The following is a 17,864-nucleotide window of genomic DNA, read 5'->3' as shown; positions in this document are numbered from 1 at the left end:
AACTGACACACTGTCTGAGACGGCAGGAAGAATAAATGGGAGGACAAATGGTCCAAATGGACAACATTTAAGACTGAACAGAAATAATAAAGGTATGGGGGAATGAGGAACAACAGTAAATGCCTATAGGAATAATTGTAACATGTAAGCTTTGATACGCAATGTCAATTTTATTTTATTTCATTTTGTATTTTTCATGTGTGTTTGTACTGTATGTGTGTTTCTTTCTTTTGCTATTGTTTTCTTTGGATTTTGTTCAAAAATTAATAAAAAGTGACAAAAGAAAATATATGAAATGTTGTCAACATGTAAAACGATTATGATTATGCAACATAATTGTAATTATCTCAAGTAAATATTATACACTAATTGTGATAAACCTACTGCTGGCCTGGCCTGGATGTAGGCTATAGAGAAAACACTGACTTAATGATTTATTTATCTGGCTAACCTCTTGACCTGTGTCTTTATAGGGTCATCTACTTCTACTTACCATATGACATACGGTAAGGTTTGCTTTCTATGGTTTTATGAATGATGTGTGCGTACTGTCAAACATTCTTCCTGAACATTGTTTTTGTTTTGTGAACTGCTCCCAATGTTTTTGCAGATTCTGAAGAATTAGACACGTTTTCAATAACGCAAAGAAATCAAATAGATTAGATCCATGCCTTAGTTAAGTGGTTCTCAAAGATCTTAATGTTGAAGGACCCTCATATTCACCCTCATGATCCAAGAATGAACTGAACTGAAGCTTTTTTTGTTTTTTGACTGTTTGAAGAGCATGTTACAATCTTGTTTGTTACCGTTTTCCATGAAGGTTTTGCAATGAGCTTGACAGTGACCGTGCTGTGCCAGATTCAAGAGATGTGGAAGACATGTCTATATCGAAAATTATGGAGAGCAGAAATTGCCCAAAGAATGGCAGTTGGAAAGTTGGAGAGCTACTAATGCCATTGTAAGTAAGACAAGTAAGAACACATTAGTACATTAATTAGTACATTAATACATGTAGAGAGAGAGAGATACAACTGTGTGTGTGTGAGTGCGTGCGTGTGTTGTATACATTATGATTGAACAGTTGCCTATAATGTTATACTTTTACTTGTACTTTTTTCTACTTGCGGTGTACCGCAACAGACACTGAGCCTGGCTTCTCATTTTTGTTTCTCTCAGAATTACATATGAACAGCCAAGTACACAGCAAGGGTAAGTTTTATTCAAATGATTACACACAAGAACAAACATAAACAATTATCTTAAATAATTAATAATTTTGTAACAATATGTGTCATGTGTCATTCACATGAAAGTAAAATGTTAAGGCAACAGTGGAAAACCTCATTATACTTACCAGTCCAGAAATTGTGACTTCTTGAAAATGTTCTATTTTTGAAAGCCTCGACAATAATCGATAGTAATTGATTCTGTGAGGGAAATTCAATTGCCAAAGGCAGTACAACAGTTAGACACCCAGGGCAGATACATAAGAAAAATCACACCCTTGTGAGCTGAGTGGTGCAACTCCCCATCCTCTCTCTCTCTCTCTCTCTCATTCATTAGCAGGCAACAGTGCAGCTATCTCTCTCTCTGTTTCTGGCACAACAGCGCCACTTTTGCCCCTACTGGTACTCATAGTCACATAGGTTAACACGGACATTGCTGTTCCTTGGAGTGGTTGCACAACTCAAAAAGAAGTTACAGCTAAGGGTAGCAACAATATACTGTGCTACCCTCCATGCATTGTACTGTGGCCAAAGAAATAGACTTGCTAACTGGATTCTATAAAAGAATTCCCCCGTAATCACTTAAACCCGCAGCGCTGAATGTTTACACACAATGTTTGCCTTTTGGGATGCGGTTAGAAGTGGATCCCTTCTGGATTGCTCCTTTACTGGTGCAGCTGACTCATTTGTTTAAATTCAACAAAGAAGAGCAGGATATGTCAAGCAGTTGGCAAATATACAATGTTGTAATTTACTAGGTAGTCTAATGTCAAGAACTTCCAGAGAAAAGGCCAGAGAAATGGCCACGCAGGCCGGTTGGGTGGCGCTACAAGCGAGATCTGTAGAGTGCGCCCCCGCACGCACGCACGCTTCGCCCTGAATATTAGTTTGCCAAGTTAGTTACAAGGCTGCAGCCTGTCGTGCGTGCCACTGGACCACTGGACCACTAGCATATCTCAGTTTAATAATGACTGTTAGAGCTTGATTTAATCGCCCTCAATATTTCATTTCAAGCTTTCCCCTACACCACGGCCACACAGACAAGTCCAGGTGTGCCTTGGGATTTTGTGAAAACCACACACTATTATTGCAATATATAAAAAAATGTTTTCAAATGTATCAGTATTTTGTGTGCAAACTCTATATCCTCTAAAAATTGACTGTTGAATGTTTTTGCACTTTCAACCTGACATAGATGTGGTCAAATTTAACATGTCATTAGATGTCTCTTTTTTCCCCACAATAAATAAATCGATAAATAAAATAGAAGATCTACAAGCTCACATTGTGTTACATCGCGTTGTGAGCTTGTAGATCAGCCATTTTTGCTATGAAATCTTGTGGCATGGGTGTGTTTGGGAGGGAATGCAAATTATATATGGCCATTTGTCAATGTGCAAACAATATAAAGAAGCTATAAGCTCTGACCTGGCCTCTGTTTCATCTTTGTGACCGATTACACAAGACTGGCAGCAGCCTTGTGTCATTTATTTGAGACAGTGCAGCATGCATGTCCCTGTTGTAAACTTTGTCTTTGGGAGGTTTAACGCAGATCTCTCTTCTTCCCCAGACGGACTGACATTAACTCTGTGACCAACTGGAATGCTCCTCTGGTTTGGGAGGGTACCTTTGACCCTGTGGTTATAGATTCCATCTACAAGCCGATGGACCCCAGAATTGCTGTAGTAGTGTTTGCTGTTGGAAAGTAGGTGTCTCACCTCACCTCACACATGTTTATCAATAAACTGTATGTGTGTGTGTGTGTGTGTGTGTGTGTGTGTGTAATCGTTGTTGTCGGGCAGAAACCTTGGTTCTCCATATTTTTACTTTTATGTTTTACTTTTTTTTAATTAATGCCCTAGTTTGTCATACAAGAGTGTTACACAAAAGTAGTGAAAATAGCATGTTTACAAACTCACCACGTGTACGCCGCGTTGCTATTTTCACTATAAAGGGAACAGAAAAGGTTTTCACCTGATGGTAAAACATAGACATTTAGAGCATCAACCATTACTTAAAAGAGTGTGCACAATAGCTGTGCGTAGCAAGGTCACAAGCAGGCACAGCATGCTATATAGTCTGTAGAAAAGTAGAAACGGGTCAGAATTCTCCAGGACAGACAACTGCGCTGACCTGTGCTTCGAGGGGCGCCCCTGCACCAACGAACTGATGTGGAGCGAATCTTGATTGATCTAGCAAGATAACAGCCACGATATATATCTATTTATCCATCTAACATTTCTTTCTCACTATATGCATAAAGGGCCTTTCAAACGTGAAGCGATATAACGCGCCTATAGTTCATATCGTCACCTTATTAAACTAATTGCCTAAGTCATTTTTTCAAGGTTTTCAGGAAACACAAAAAACTGTGCCAAATGTAGAATATATTATATTTCTTAATTATTTCAATTCCAAAAAATATGAAAAAATATGACTATTGACATACAAATAAAGGTGTATGTCAATCATGTAACATGTAAGGATAAAATGACTTAGGCAATTAGTTTAATAAGGTGACGATATTCAATGAGACCTGCTTTTTTGTGCGGAGCAGTCGCGGTGCGACAACGCAAGCGTATTTACGTGAGCGTGGTCCTGTGAATTTGTTGCGCGCGTGCTTGTTTCGTGCACACGCCTGCGACTCACCAGACCTGGACTCTGTTTAGTTTATTTTTACGTTGTCGCCCCCCTCTTGAGCAGACCTGTAGCAGACCTCTCGTTGATCCAGGCAACAACGTGTGCGTTCCTTGCTTCCCGTTTGAAATCAATTATCGATTCTTTCAATATAGACAATTGATAATCTTCGATCGATTAACCTGCAGTTGTTAAGCAGCGTTAAATATTTTCCATCTGAGAATCTTAATTTCCCTCAATGTCTAACATAAAAATCTACATTTTGCTAATATCCAGAAAGAATACAGAAAGAATAGAAAAGGTATAATATATTATATTATATATGAAAAGTTGTGTCTTGTCTTGTCGACATCACATGCAAAAGTATTTAACATCCCTAATAATGTGCTATCAGGTACACACGCTTCCTGAAGGGTTTCCTGGAATCTGGAGAAAAGTACTTCCTTGTTGACTTCCGAGTTACTTATTTCGTCTTCACGGACCACGAGGATGAAGTTCCTGAGGTCAGTCAGTGGTGCTTTACCATAATGAGTATTACTACAATGTTATTTGGTTTTATTTCTATTATATTCTTAGCACGGACATGATATTGAAATCGATTAATGGAGAAGCACTACAGTGTTATAACTTTTAAAACATAAAAGTTGTAAGACTGCCTTTATTTCAAGTATTATAGTTCTGGCCTTTGTTTAAACCACTTTCACCCATGTCATTATAGACGATTAAAAACAATATATAAAAATAAAAATAATCTGAATACAGCAGATGTACAAGCTCACAACACGCCCCGCTGCAACACATTGTGAGCTTGTAGATCGGCTATTTTCACTGTTTGTCGTATGGTGAAGTATATAGGACTTAAGTTAAGTGGTTAAACGGAATGTTTGAAATAAAGGCTAAAGTCTTGGATGTTTCTTTATTGTGCTTTATTATAAATATAATATAGTTTGTTTTCTGGTTCTTTTCTGGTACCAAATATGCAGATCGCCCTGGGCAAAGGAAGGACGATTTCAGTCATTACAATACCCAGTGCCAAGCGCTGGCAGGACGTGGTTCTGGGCAGAATGAAATGGGCCACTGCCACCATTGACCAACGGGTAGGAAGTCAAATAATATCACTTTGTCGCTGTCAGGCAGAAACTTTGTATCTCCATATTTTAACGTTTTATATTTTCTCATAAATTAATTAACTACTTTGTCATACAGGATTGTCACAAAAATAGCCCATCTACACATTGGCACAAGCTTTGTGTGAGCTATTTTGAAAGTGTGTTTTATAAATATTGTCATATTGAACCAATGAAAAATATTAACAAGAGAAGATTGTGACTTAATAATTCCAACTACAATTGATCCAGTGTAAAGCTGGTTGTTTTTTCCATTTCCTGAAAAGTAATGCTTTTGTTGTATACAAGGTTTATCTACCCAACAGCGACATCATCATCATCGAATGTATTCATCAGCTGAATAGTGTGTCCACTGAACTTACTGTAGTTAGTTACACCAGAACATTTTTAGTTGGATAAACCTGAAATTCACGACACCTCTTAATTGTTAATGAAACGTATTCATTGTTTTTGTTTATTTATGTATTTATTCACCTACTAATACTTATAGTTTATTTGTCAGGACTGGCTTCAGAGATATTATTTATATACATTTACTGTTGCTATTTTCTTTTTCTTATATTTATATATATTTATACAATCAGAGAGAGAGAGAGAGAGAGGCTCTTTTTGAGCCTTTCAATTTACAATTTACAATTTAGGCATTTAGCAGACGCTCTTAATCCAGAGCGACTTACATTAAGCAAACTTCTCTGTCTGTAAACAGTGAAATCATCAATGTTAACATTTTAATTTGTAATTCTGAAACCAAATATGGACCCATGATTACATTTGTACACTGAGATAAATTAATGAACACACCAGATTTTAATCTCATTGTATATCATCTTATTTGATCTCTCATCTCAAGGAGTGGGCTTGGTCAGTTGGGGGTTGTTTGAGCATGGCCAGTTTGTTGAGCAGCTGCATAATTAGGCTGTCCTTGAAATATGGGTTATGTTGACAACAACAAAACCAAAAAGAAAAGTCACCATACAGTAGCCTATAAGAAGGCTGTCTCAATGTGTGGCTGCTGAGGCGGCCATCACACACCTTCCGTTTCTTCTAAATCATCTGTTCTGTTCCCATGCAGATCCGTGGAGAGGCAGACTACCTGTTCATGATGGATATTGACAGTGTCTTCCACGGCCGTTTCGGAGCAGAGTCCCTGAGTCGGCTGTCTGCAGTGCTTCACCGTGGCTACTACAAGGTTTTACTGTTGTTATTAGTAGTAGACTAGTAGTATATACTTTCCACATAGAAATACATAAATACATATTTTATATGAAGACAATATGACCCTACTCTGTTTTGACTGTCCTGAAAATTAATAACTTGAATGCACGGTTTATTGTTGCTAATGCTTATGTGGTATATTATTTTACAGGACACCGTGCAAAATAGACTTTGCTTATTCGTTCATTTACTTTCTCTATTGTGTGATTGGTGTTTCAATGTCTACGGCTGCAATTATCAATTATCTTCTTAACTATCGATTACTTTTTCGAGACACACCATTTTTATAATATTTATTATATTGAGCGTTATATTTATACTTCATCACGTTGCACATCATGCAAAACGATCTAAATGCTCACAACATGTAAGCTTTATGCCTATAATGGATTGGTTATTAATCGATTATTTTATGTTATGATTGATACATTGTTATAATCAATTGAAATTGATTAGTTCGATTAACTGTTCCTCCCCTGTTTCAATGCTCTCCTCTATATTAGAACACACACAGGGACAAGTTTCCGTATGAGCGGCACCCACAGTCTCAGGCCTGCATCCAAGCTGGTCAGGGAGATTACTACTACACTGCAGCTGTGTGGGGAGGCTACCTGGAAGACATGTACAGACTGGTCAGGTAAGCAGAGCAAAGCTGTTAGGAGGTATTTCTGCTTTAAAGGAGTAGTTCACCTTCACCCCCCAAAATCTTTTAATTTAATTCATGGCAATTTCTGTGTTTTTTGTCACAAGTTCACAATAGTCCAGGCATTCTAGCTCATTTTGGACCTAAAATCAAAAGTAATTGTAACAAAAGATTTTTTTTCACAGACCATTTCTATGAGGTCTCCAGAACAACATACTAAAAGTCCCAAGAAATCCCAGTTGGGGAAATATGTTTAATTGGCATCAATCCAAGATGTCCGCCGATAAGACTATTCTCAGAAACTGCATAGACAATTACCAATCTTGGAATAAATTCCTTACCAATAAGTAATTGAAACAGATTTTTTTTTCACAGACCATTTCTATGAAGTCTCCAGAACAACATATCAAAAGTCCCAAGAAATCGTAGTTGCAGAAATAGGTTAAATTGACATCAATCCAAAATAGCCACCAACTGGGACTATTATGAGAAAAATGGCCAATCTTGGAATAAATTTCGGACCAAGAGTTAATTGTAACAGATTTTTTTTCTTCACAGACCATTTCTATGAAGTCTCCTGGACAACATACTAAAAGTCCCAAGAAATACTAGTTGCGGAAATATGTTTCATTGGCATCAATACAAGATGTCCACCAATAAGATATTCTCAAAAGAATGCATGGCCAATTACCAATATTGGAATAAATTCCTTACCAATAAGTAATTGAAACTGTTTTTTTTCACAGACCATTTCTATGAAGTCTCCAGAACAACATATTAAAAGTCCCAAGAAGTCGTAGTTGTAGAAATATGTTAAATTGGCATCAATCCAAAATGGCCACTAACTGGGACTATTATCAGGAAAAAATGCCATATACCAAGAGGTCATCATTTCCTTCTTCACAGACCATTTCTATGAAGTCATCAGAACACCATACTAAAAGTCCTAGGAAATCCTAGCTGTGGAAATATGTTTAATTGGCGTCAATCCATGCAGGATGTCTGCCAATTAGTGGCTCAGCAGCAGAGGCTCAGAGGTAGTGTGGCCGAATGGGAACCACAAGTTTCCCAGTTCGAACCTGGGCTCCCCCAGAGTTAGTGACAAAGTGTCCTTGAGCAAGACGCTGAACCCCTGATTGCATCTGCAGGTTGGTGCCTTGCATGGTTCCCTCCACCATCTGTGTGTGAATTGGTGAATGTAATGCACAATCTATGTAAAACGCCTATGTAAAACGCGCTAATATTTACCCAAATTATGACGGGCACAATTTTCATTCGTCTGAGATTTCAATTGACTTCCAAATATATTTTGAGCTGAGGATATTCAGATACAATACTGTGTATTTTAGCCATTTTGAACCAATATAACTGAAGGCTGTTATTATCATGTTCTATCTAGACTATAGAACACGCTGCCATCAGTAGGCCTATACACGGTCATCATTTTGTTTAGCACTTTGTTCGTTATAAGCTAACAAGCCAAATGGGCATTACATTTATAACTAACATTAATGTTAGATTAAAGGTATATTCAGTGATTTCACTCAAAAAACCTTAGGTTTCGTTTTTGGCTGTGGGACCCAGCCTTTCGTCCAATCAGGATAGAGAGTCAAAAACGAAACCTAAGGTTTTTTGACCCCCAGGGGTTAACTGGGGACAGGAAGGAACTCCTTATATGGTCAACACACTCTATAGTAGAGAGGATTATCACAACAAAACAAAGAAATAAGTGATATTTGAATTAAGTGAAATCACTGAATATACCTTTAATGTTAGATTAATAATGTTAGATTAATAATCGTTATCATTTTTCCAGAAACACAAACAATTTAGTTGCCACTCACCTATTAATTACTTTCCAAAACTGAAACTAAATAAGAATAGTTACAAATATAATGATAATAATAATAGTAATAATAGTAATAATAATAATAATAATACTCAGTTCTATTGACTTCAAAGGCATTTGACTCGAGACGACATACCAAAGTAGTCCTGACAGACTGTTGTCCGCACAGACTAGACTAGACTATGCGGACAACATCAGCCTGCTCTCCGACAACGTGGAACAAGCACACCTTTTTTCCAACAGTACTCCTACAGATGTTGTCCAAAAAACATGCAAATGACATCAAAAACAGCCGATCTACGAGGTCATGCTGCAAAACTGTGTGCACCAAAAACAGCCGATCTACAAGATCACGCTGCTATAGGAGGTTATCACCTATATCTCACCGGAACATCCACCTCTGACAACAACAGGAGGCACTGTGCTGAAGGAAGTCAAGGACTTCAAGTAACTGGGCTCATGGGTCAACTGAACGGAGCAAGATCTGAAAGTGAGGAAGGCACTTGCATGGAGGTCCCTGAACGGCATGGTCAGTGTATGGATCTCCCTCCAACCTCCCCTGTGAGATCAAACTCAGCTTCTTCTATGCAACGGTGGAGTCTGTTCCTCTATGGCAGTGAATGCTGGACCCTGAAGCCAACCCTGCAGAAGGTTCTAGACGGGTGCTACACCAGAATGGACCCTGAAGCCAACCCTGCAGAAGGTTTTAGACGGGTGCTACACCAGAATGGACCCTGAAGCCAACCCTGCAGAAGGTTTTAGACGGGTGCTACACCAGAATGGACCCTGAAGCCAACCCTGCAGAAGGTTTTAGACGGGTGCTACACCAGAATGGACCCTGAAGCCAACCCTGCAGAAGGTTTTAGACGGGTGCTACACCAGAATGGACCCTGAAGCCAACCCTCCAGAAGGTTTTAGACGGGTGCTACACCAGAATGGACCCTGAAGCCAACCCTGCAGAAGGTTCTAGACGGGTGCTACACCAGAATGGACCCTGAAGCCAACCCTGCAGAAGGTTTTAGACGGGTGCTACACCAGAATGGACCCTGAAGCCAACCCTGCAGAAGGTTTTAGACGGGTGCTACACCAGAATGGACCCTGAAGCCAACCCTGCAGAAGGTTTTAGACGGGTGCTACACCAGAATGGACCCTGAAGCCAACCCTGCAGAAGGTTTTAGACGGGTGCTACACCATAATGGACCCTGAAGCCAACCCTGCAGAAGGTTCTAGACGGGTGCTACACCAGAATGGACCCTGAAGCCAACCCTGTTGAAGGTTTTAGACGGGTGCTACACCAGAATGGACCCTGAAGCCAACCCTCCAGAAGGTTCTAGACGGGTGCTACACCAGAATGGACCCTGAAGCCAACCCTCCAGAAGGTTCTAGACGGGTGCTACACCAGAATGGACCCTGAAGTCAACCCTGCAGAAGTCTCAACATGTTACCAACAAGATTCTGTAGCCAGTCGACTAAAGAGCCATGGCCCAATGGGCGAGTAGTAACGCAGCACTGTATAGCCTACAGTTGCCCGCCCCACCTGGAAGCGCGTCCACGCGTGCCAGCCAGGAGCTAGGCTCGACTGACTGGGGGACCTCCACCCCAGGGAGACTGACAGAGCTGCCGACTACTATAAAGGTCTGTGTCGCCTGCGGGAACATACTTGTAGAGGTTAACCATACACACCGCTGCCACCAATGTAGCCACGGCCGGGGCGGGAGATGAACCCGGGTTCCCCATTCCACAGGCACATACGTTACCAGTCATGGACGAATGAGCCATGGCCCAATGGGCGAATAGTAACACAGCACTGTATAGCCTACAATTCAGTATGAGGGGATACCACCCTGAGCCAGACAATGTCAGCCAGGAGAATGAGACTATACCTGTAGCAGGACATTGGCATCAAGAACTGCCAGCCAGCAAATTGGTGCTGTGGGAACCAATACACAGGCATTGATCACAAGGACGTCCAACACTAACATATGTGGATGTACAAAATAACTACTCAGGAGCGCAAAGTACCAACACCGGGACAATGGAGTCTGAGGAGATGTTCCCCGGTTCCCCCGTTAGTCTAGTCTCTAATTTGTTTCCAATTTTATACAGAGGATTTACTCTCGGCAGCTTGAATTCTTGTAGGACTCTGACTAATACATTTGTAATATAGTTCGTCAACCAACAATTGGTATGGTGAAAAACATTGCACAAATTCCTATGAGCTGTATCCAATTAAACTGCAACCCATTTTGTATTAACCACTCTGTCCCAAAATAAATCACTTAAAATCATTCAAATGTATGCCATTTTATAATAATGTGGTGGCTATTTTGGATTGATGCCGAGTAAATGATGTGTGGTGAAAGAAATCCTGTTACAATTAGCATTTGGCCAGGAATTTATTCTAATATTGGCAATTTTTCTTATAATAGTCTCAATTGGTGGACATCTTGGATTAATGCAATTAAACATATTTCCGCAACCGGAATTTATTGGGACTTTTAGTATGTTGTTCTAGACACCTCTAAGAAATGATGTGTGGTGAAAAGAATCCTGTTACAATTACCTCTTGGCCAGGAATTTATTCTAAGAATGGCAATATTTCTGATAATGGTGTCAATTGGCAGACATCATGGATTGATGCCAATTAAACATATGTCTGCAACTAGGATTACTTAGGACTTTTAGTATGGTGTTCTGGAGACTTCATAGAAATGGTCTGTGCAGAAAAAAATCTGTTAAAATTACCTGATGGTCAAAAATGTATTCCAAGATTGGCCAAATAAGCCCAATTGGCGGCCATTTTGGATTAATGCAATTAAACATATTTCCCCAACTGGGATTTCTTGGGACTTTTAGTATGTTGTTCTGGAGACCTCATAGGAATGGTCTGTGAAGAAAAATCTTTTGTTACAATTACTTTTGATTGAAACGCTATTTTGCCTGGACTACAACCGTGTATCAAGGTTTTCCGCACCCTGTGGTGGTGTGGAACGTGAAGTCGGTGTGGCAAAGGGTTCTTGAGTTACGTGGATTACAGGCGCACACACACACACACACACACACACACACACACACACACACACACACACACACACACGTACAGACTTACAGAGATGTGGTGCATTTATTGTAAGAGTAGAGTCTAGACTTGTGCCCGTCGGCCATCGGCCTACTTGGGAATGATGCAAGTTGAGAACAAGAACCACAGTTGCTCTCCATGCAACCTGCAGTCATTCAATACAAAGGTTAGTCTAGGACCTAGACTAACAAAGATGACCTAGACTCTAGGTCATCTTTGTTTTGATTGAAGTCATCAATCATCAGCACTCGCAAAAAGCAAAAGGAAACTAACCTGGCCCCTGAATCAGTAGCCACTAAGTTTCAGGCTAAAAGGAAACGGTTCAAACCATTCTCAACATTTCTGAGACATGTGGGTGTGTCTAGTTTTAGGTAACATTCTGAGACATGTGGGTCTGTCAGGTACATGCACAAAAGTGTGGATTTGCTATATTCCATTAGGCCTTTTTAACTTATATGGCTTATCTATTAATTATTATAATCCTTATTTTTCACTTTGCCTGACTGGGTCTAGAGTTTTTTGCTTCACGGGTTTCTAATTTGCTACTCCTTATAGTAGAATATACCCCCCTCCTACCCACCCACCCAATGCACACACAGACAGGAGGAGAGGAGGTGAGACAAAAGGAGGAGAGTAGAGAAGGCAGAGGAACTTCTATCCAAAATGTGCTGTACTATGTTTTTATGTTTTAGCAAATGTGTAATTTAAGAAGCCCTGTTAAACAGGTTGGGACAACGGGATGGGTGTCTTGTAACGTCACGTCATCGCATGACATCTGTTACCTGGCACACCTTTCTTTTTCTTTACCGACTGCAGCTGGTGCACAACTGCACACTGCACAGAGGGGGCCTGTTGACCACAAACCATAGTTACATTTACTATCGGCATCCTTGTGGGAAATCTGACAGACAGACAGACCCATTGTCCGAAATACCGTCTTTTTACTCCAACAGTCTGTGCATGATATTAGACAGACAGAAGTTCCTGCAATAGTCAGAAAACCGTAGTTTAGACGAGGCAATAGTCCGACACGGGAGACGCGCAACGGCAACGCAAGTGAGTGTGCGTGCGTGTGTGCGTGCGAGAGAGGGGGGAGAGAGAGAGGGAGAGGCGCACGTGTGTGTGTGTGTGTGTGTGTGTGTGTGTGTGTGTGTGTGTGTGTGTGTGTGTGTGTGTCCGTACACACTGGCGGAACTACATTGGGCCGGGCCGGGGGGGAGACAGCACGACCGGGCCTCGCCGAACCTGACTCCCTGCAGCACCCCCCCCCCCCCCCCCCCCCCCCATTTACGCAAACTGAGATTGAGCAGGCGTGCATGCACGAGAATGGAGTTATGTGTGTGAGGAGCTGATCACAGTCACAGATAGCGGGAAAGTGTTATATTTTGCCTATTATTTATGCTATATATTATTGACCGCGTCTGTGTCACAGTCACAGACATTGCAAATTCTGGGCACAAGCCCTGCAGGGTCCAAAGAGCAGGGTGGCACTGTAGAGAATTAGGCCAATTAAGTCAGAGGCATTCATATAACTTTATGCAGTGTTACATATTAATAATAAATAATAAAGTGCTGAAAGAACATAACCAGCTGATCAGTCAGTCTATCATATGATCGAAGCACGAAAAGCTACTATAGTGTACCCGCATGCGGCCTGTTTTGAAACCGAATATACAAAAGATATTTTGACACTACTTTTCTTTCACTTAAAGGAGGAAACTGATGACAAAAAGATACAAAAAGAGAGAACTATGACTCATTTCGACTTCATGTTGACATATCCGTGGTGCAGTAGATCATATCATGGAGATGCGGTTAACCGCTCTTAACCGCTCTTAACCCATTTAGACCTGAAGACATTTCTGCAAATGTCTTCTAAATCCTGACAGTTTTCTGAAAAGCCTGTTTCTATGTCAGTCATTCTTAAAGTTTTTCATGTCAAGGACCCCAAAAATATATGTAATTGGCCGCCGACCACCATCTGAAAATATGTTGTTCCAGGGACCCCCCATGAAGCAAAGATTGAGTTAAAAACGATCGCTCTGACAGAATATATATATTCAAAGATTTGCACCACATTTTCACGATTTTTCAAAAATAGCAGACCTACAAGCTCGTAGCGTGGCACTCGGTGCCGCGCTATGAGCTTGTAAATCTGCTATTTTTCAATAGCTAAAGTATAACATAATTCTTAAAACACCAAAAGGGGTTCCCGCCCGTCACTACACCATTGGTTCTCAAAGTTGGGGTCTCAGCTGGTCCTTAGAAGGGTAGAAACTAAAATCACCCAGATAATGTATCATTCATATACTGTACAGTATATGCTGCGTGAATAAACATACAATTTGATAGCATACAGTAGATCACCCAGGTTTTATGGTTTTTCAATCGCCACACATGTGCATGCGTGTGTATGTATAAGTGTTGCAACACTTAAAATGTAGAATATGACATTTTAACGGTAATATGTATCGTATGTGTAGGTATATGGATAGGGTGGCCTGGCTGGGTGTATGACTTGACTACCGCGGCCTGAATGATTCAGCCCTGCAGCCCTGGTGTGAGATATGATCTGGACAACAGATGTCAATATGAAGTTGAGGATAACATTTACCACTTCTGTGTCTTAGTCATCTCTCTCCTTTCTTTCGTAATCTTTTTTGTCATCAGCCGGACAGCTTGGTCATATACTTCTCTCTTTGTTGACGTTTTTTAACTCATCCTCCTGCTGTTAACCCAGTGGTGGAAAGTAACTAAGTAAATTTACTCAAATACTGTACTTAAGTACAATTTTGAGGTATTTGTACTCTACTTGACTGTATTCCAATTTCCAATACATTTACATCTACTCCACTACATCTCAGAGCCAACATTTGTACTCCACTACAATTATTTGAAAATGAATAATCAAATTAATCATCAATCAGCAGTTTATGGAAACCAATTTGGCCCCAGTCAGTCAGTTCCCCATACAATGCTCAAGATGACATTGAGAATAAGCTGCTGATTGATGAGTACTACCATAGAAGAGTTATAGAACAATATTTTGCCCTGTCTGCTATTTGGGTGTCGGAAAAAAAGGCCGCCTCCCGCTGAAACAACTGAACATACATACTGTACAACTTGTGTTGTACGAAGAATAGGTTGCTACCTTCAGGAAGGAGATATGGTGTCCCAGCATACAATAAGGTCAGACTAAAGAGGTCCTTTGTCCACAATTGACTTTGAGGCTTAATCAGGAGTTTGACCAGGGGTAAGCTACAGTAAGCAGTGATTGATTGATTGATTGAAATATTTATTAACAGTTTGTAGAATTACAGTACATTTTAAGCACAAACTCAATACAAAGACTGTTAACTGTGAGTGGACGACCCAATTAAGCATTACACTTGTTTACAACAGGGTCCACATTGTTCAATTCATCAAAACATTTAGAGACATACAAACATTTAGAGACATACAAATAGACATTTCTATGTAGCTAAAGAACAGAACAGGAATTCATCATATAGGAAGCAAAAAAGGGAAAAGATACATTATACAGTGAGGGGAAATGTGGGTGGGGGGGGGGGTGGGGGATTCAGATTTTACAGAGGCCAGTTTCGAATTGCAGCCATCCGTAGGTGCCCTTTGAGAGCGGTTTTGAAGGAGTCAAGGGATTCACATGTCTTAATGACTGTTGGTAGGGCGTTCCACATTTTGGTGGCATAGGAGCGAAAAGAATTTAGTCCCTTGTTTGTGCCGAATCTGGGTTGTACATGGTTTGTTGCACTCCCTCTGGTGTTGTGGGTGTGGACATTGCTCTTGTCTTCATGGCTTTATATAATAATCTTGTTTTATTTTTTGTTCTTTGTGCTATGTCAAATGTGTACAGTATGTGTTCTGCATACATGGCTGCTTGGTCGCAAGACAAATTTCAGTGTGAACTGACAATAAAGTACTATATCATATCTGTTTTTGCATCGCATGCATACAATCATAACATGAGTCATAGAGATTATATTTAAGAACTAAAAGATATCGCATGGATGCACAGGACGTATCCTCAGTGATGTATCCCAAGGTCCTCTGGGTTTCGGGTTTCTCAACATCATACCCCTCACTCGGGTGACCCAGCCGGGGTGATCAAGTCCCGATTTACGTCCCATTAGCTACCCTCTATCAGTCCCATTAGGGAAAAACCGGGGACACATAATTCGCTGCTCCAGAACTACTCTGCCAGTACTGGGCGGGCCATCCGGTACTGGGTGGGTACCGGGCGGGCCATCTGGTGCATGGAGGGACTAGGCACTGTGGGTTGACTCCTGGCCGGGCTGGCCCGGGCACCTCCTACGCCTCACCAGGTCCACTCCTGCTCTCACTAGGTGTAGCCAGGACCTGTGCGTTGCACCAGATTCCCAGCACCAGACACTTCATTCGTGAATGGTGGATTCTGCAAGCTCCACTGGTAGGGAAACGGTGAAGCCTGCAGAAGTGAAACCTCCACTTGCTTCTAATGGCCTCACATGGGTTTTTTGGGCTTCCTCCTCACGGCGGACACAGGCTGGGGCGCTAACCCAAACTGCTCACCCAGGTGGTCACCAGACTATTCCCGGTTGTCAGTCTATTCCTATGAGTCACTATAGTTTTATATTGTAAGCTAAAGTGGCAGTAATGCTTTCACCTGATAATGTTTTTCAGCATTCTTGTCGTAATACTCTCAGGTACTCTTATGAACAATCAGATTGTCTTTCTATTCTCAGGTACTGCTATGAACAATCATACTTCTTGTCGTTCTACTCTCAGGTACTGCTATGAACAATCAGAGATAGATGCCAAGAATAATATCGAGGCCGCCTGGCAAGAGGAGAGTCATCTCAACAAGTACAGGATAACTATGCATTTTCTCATTTCTCAAGTCCTTAATTAATGTGTTTTGCTTTGTTGTCTGTCTACATTTTGAAGAGGGCATTAGGTGACGTTATGCGTTAGGTTAGGGTTTGGGATATAGGGTGTCGGACTAATATGCCTGTCGGACTGTAAATGAACCCATTTATGATACACATTCCTCCCCTAGAATTGGGATGCTAGGTTAAATAAATCATGATTCATGACTAATCTGCTGGCTCCCCTTTACAGGATAATTTGGTTAGATTTATTTGGAAATGAAAGGAATATAAGTAACATTGTTCACAGCATAATTTCTAATTATATTATCCTTGTTATTTTTGAGTGGCTTTTTATATGATCATTGGCTTGTTCGTTATCTCTGTGTTTGTCCCTCTATCTTTCTGTCCGTTCATCCATCCCTCCATCCATCTCTGTTGGCAGGTACCTACTGTACAATAAGCCGACCAAAGTACTATCTCCGGAGTATCTGTGGTCAGACTATGACCAGAAACCAGACGACATCAGAGTCATCAGGATCTCTCAGGTGTTGAAGAACTATGCAGAGGTCCGACCAAATGGTGGACATGATTGAAATCAAATGACATGGCCCGGTTTCCCAAAGGACACCTCTTACACCATGGTGTAAGAGGTGGTGGTAGGCCTCAGGCCTGATGCCTGGTATGGTAGGCCTCAGGTCTACCATTCTGAAATTTAATTTAATATTTAGACAGCTGACAGTAGGCTCTCTTCACTCTTAAAAAAATGTAATTCAATTTAATTTCTTTGGTGCTGAAGTAGGCCTTAATTTCAAAGTTTTTATATTTAAATGAGATGAAGAAAGTCACCACTCGCACCACACATTTCTCTGCGAATGGTTTTAATACTGCCACATGTCGACAGGTGTGTGTAGGCTAAAGAGGCTTTAGCCTAGGGAAACAGGTTTGTGTATTCATGCAGGAGGCCTTACATGCGCAATGAGGACGGGTATGGCTGTGCTCTAGTCTAGGTTGTGTATTTCTATGTTTGACAGTGTTTCCCAAAAAAGGACATAGTGTTTGATTGGCTGCCATTCAGCCAATTAGGCCGCACACAGGCTTCATGTGGCCTAGAGGGCAACTGAGCATGTGCAACACCATACCTCTTACACTAACCCCCTTTCTGAAACCAGCTCCTCGCCACTCGCCCTACACACTTGCACTCGGTATGCTCGTTCACGCGA

General features: G+C 41.0%; 1 protein-coding gene across 2 annotated transcripts; it reads left to right on the top strand.

Moving 5' to 3' along the window:
* Positions 1–825: 825 nt before the first annotated feature.
* LOC310878103 (globoside alpha-1,3-N-acetylgalactosaminyltransferase 1-like) lies at positions 826–17,437 on the top strand. 2 transcript variants are annotated; one of them, XR_014570855.1, is made up of 9 exons: positions 826–958; positions 1,177–1,209; positions 2,797–2,931; positions 4,258–4,366; positions 4,847–4,960; positions 6,063–6,179; positions 6,709–6,842; positions 16,519–16,639; positions 17,087–17,229. XR_014570855.1 is itself a non-coding variant. In XM_083792219.1 (9 exons), exons 1-9 carry the CDS (start codon positions 879–881, stop codon positions 17,235–17,237), a joined length of 951 nt encoding a protein of 316 aa, XP_083648345.1. In that variant the 5' UTR covers positions 826–878; the 3' UTR covers positions 17,238–17,437. The 2 variants fall into 2 exon arrangements, 1 of the variants encoding a protein (XP_083648345.1); XM_083792219.1 differs by having other exon boundaries at positions 16,562–16,639; positions 17,087–17,437.
* Positions 17,438–17,864: the final 427 nt, after the last annotated feature.

The sequence above is a fragment of the Protomyctophum parallelum genome (assembly GCF_964188405.1).
Source record: "Protomyctophum parallelum genome assembly, chromosome: 2".
NCBI classification, from domain to species: Eukaryota; Metazoa; Chordata; class Actinopteri; order Myctophiformes; family Myctophidae; genus Protomyctophum; species Protomyctophum parallelum.
Note: the sequence above shows the minus strand (reverse complement) of the source record. Positions and strands in the feature narration are given on the sequence as shown.

What these genes read in the sequence shown, in the direction of transcription:
- LOC310878103 (XM_083792219.1), top strand. Translation starts at nt 879, where the DNA reads ATGTCTATATCGAAAATTATGGAGAGCAGAAATTGCCCAAAGAATGGC. An exon ending in GACATGTACAGACTGGTCAG is followed by an intron (nt 6,843 to 16,561) that starts GTAAGCAGAGCA and finishes TTCTACTCTCAG; the next exon opens with GTACTGCTATGAACAATCAG. An exon ending in GAGGAGAGTCATCTCAACAA is followed by an intron (nt 16,640 to 17,086) that starts GTACAGGATAAC and finishes CTCTGTTGGCAG; the next exon opens with GTACCTACTGTACAATAAGC.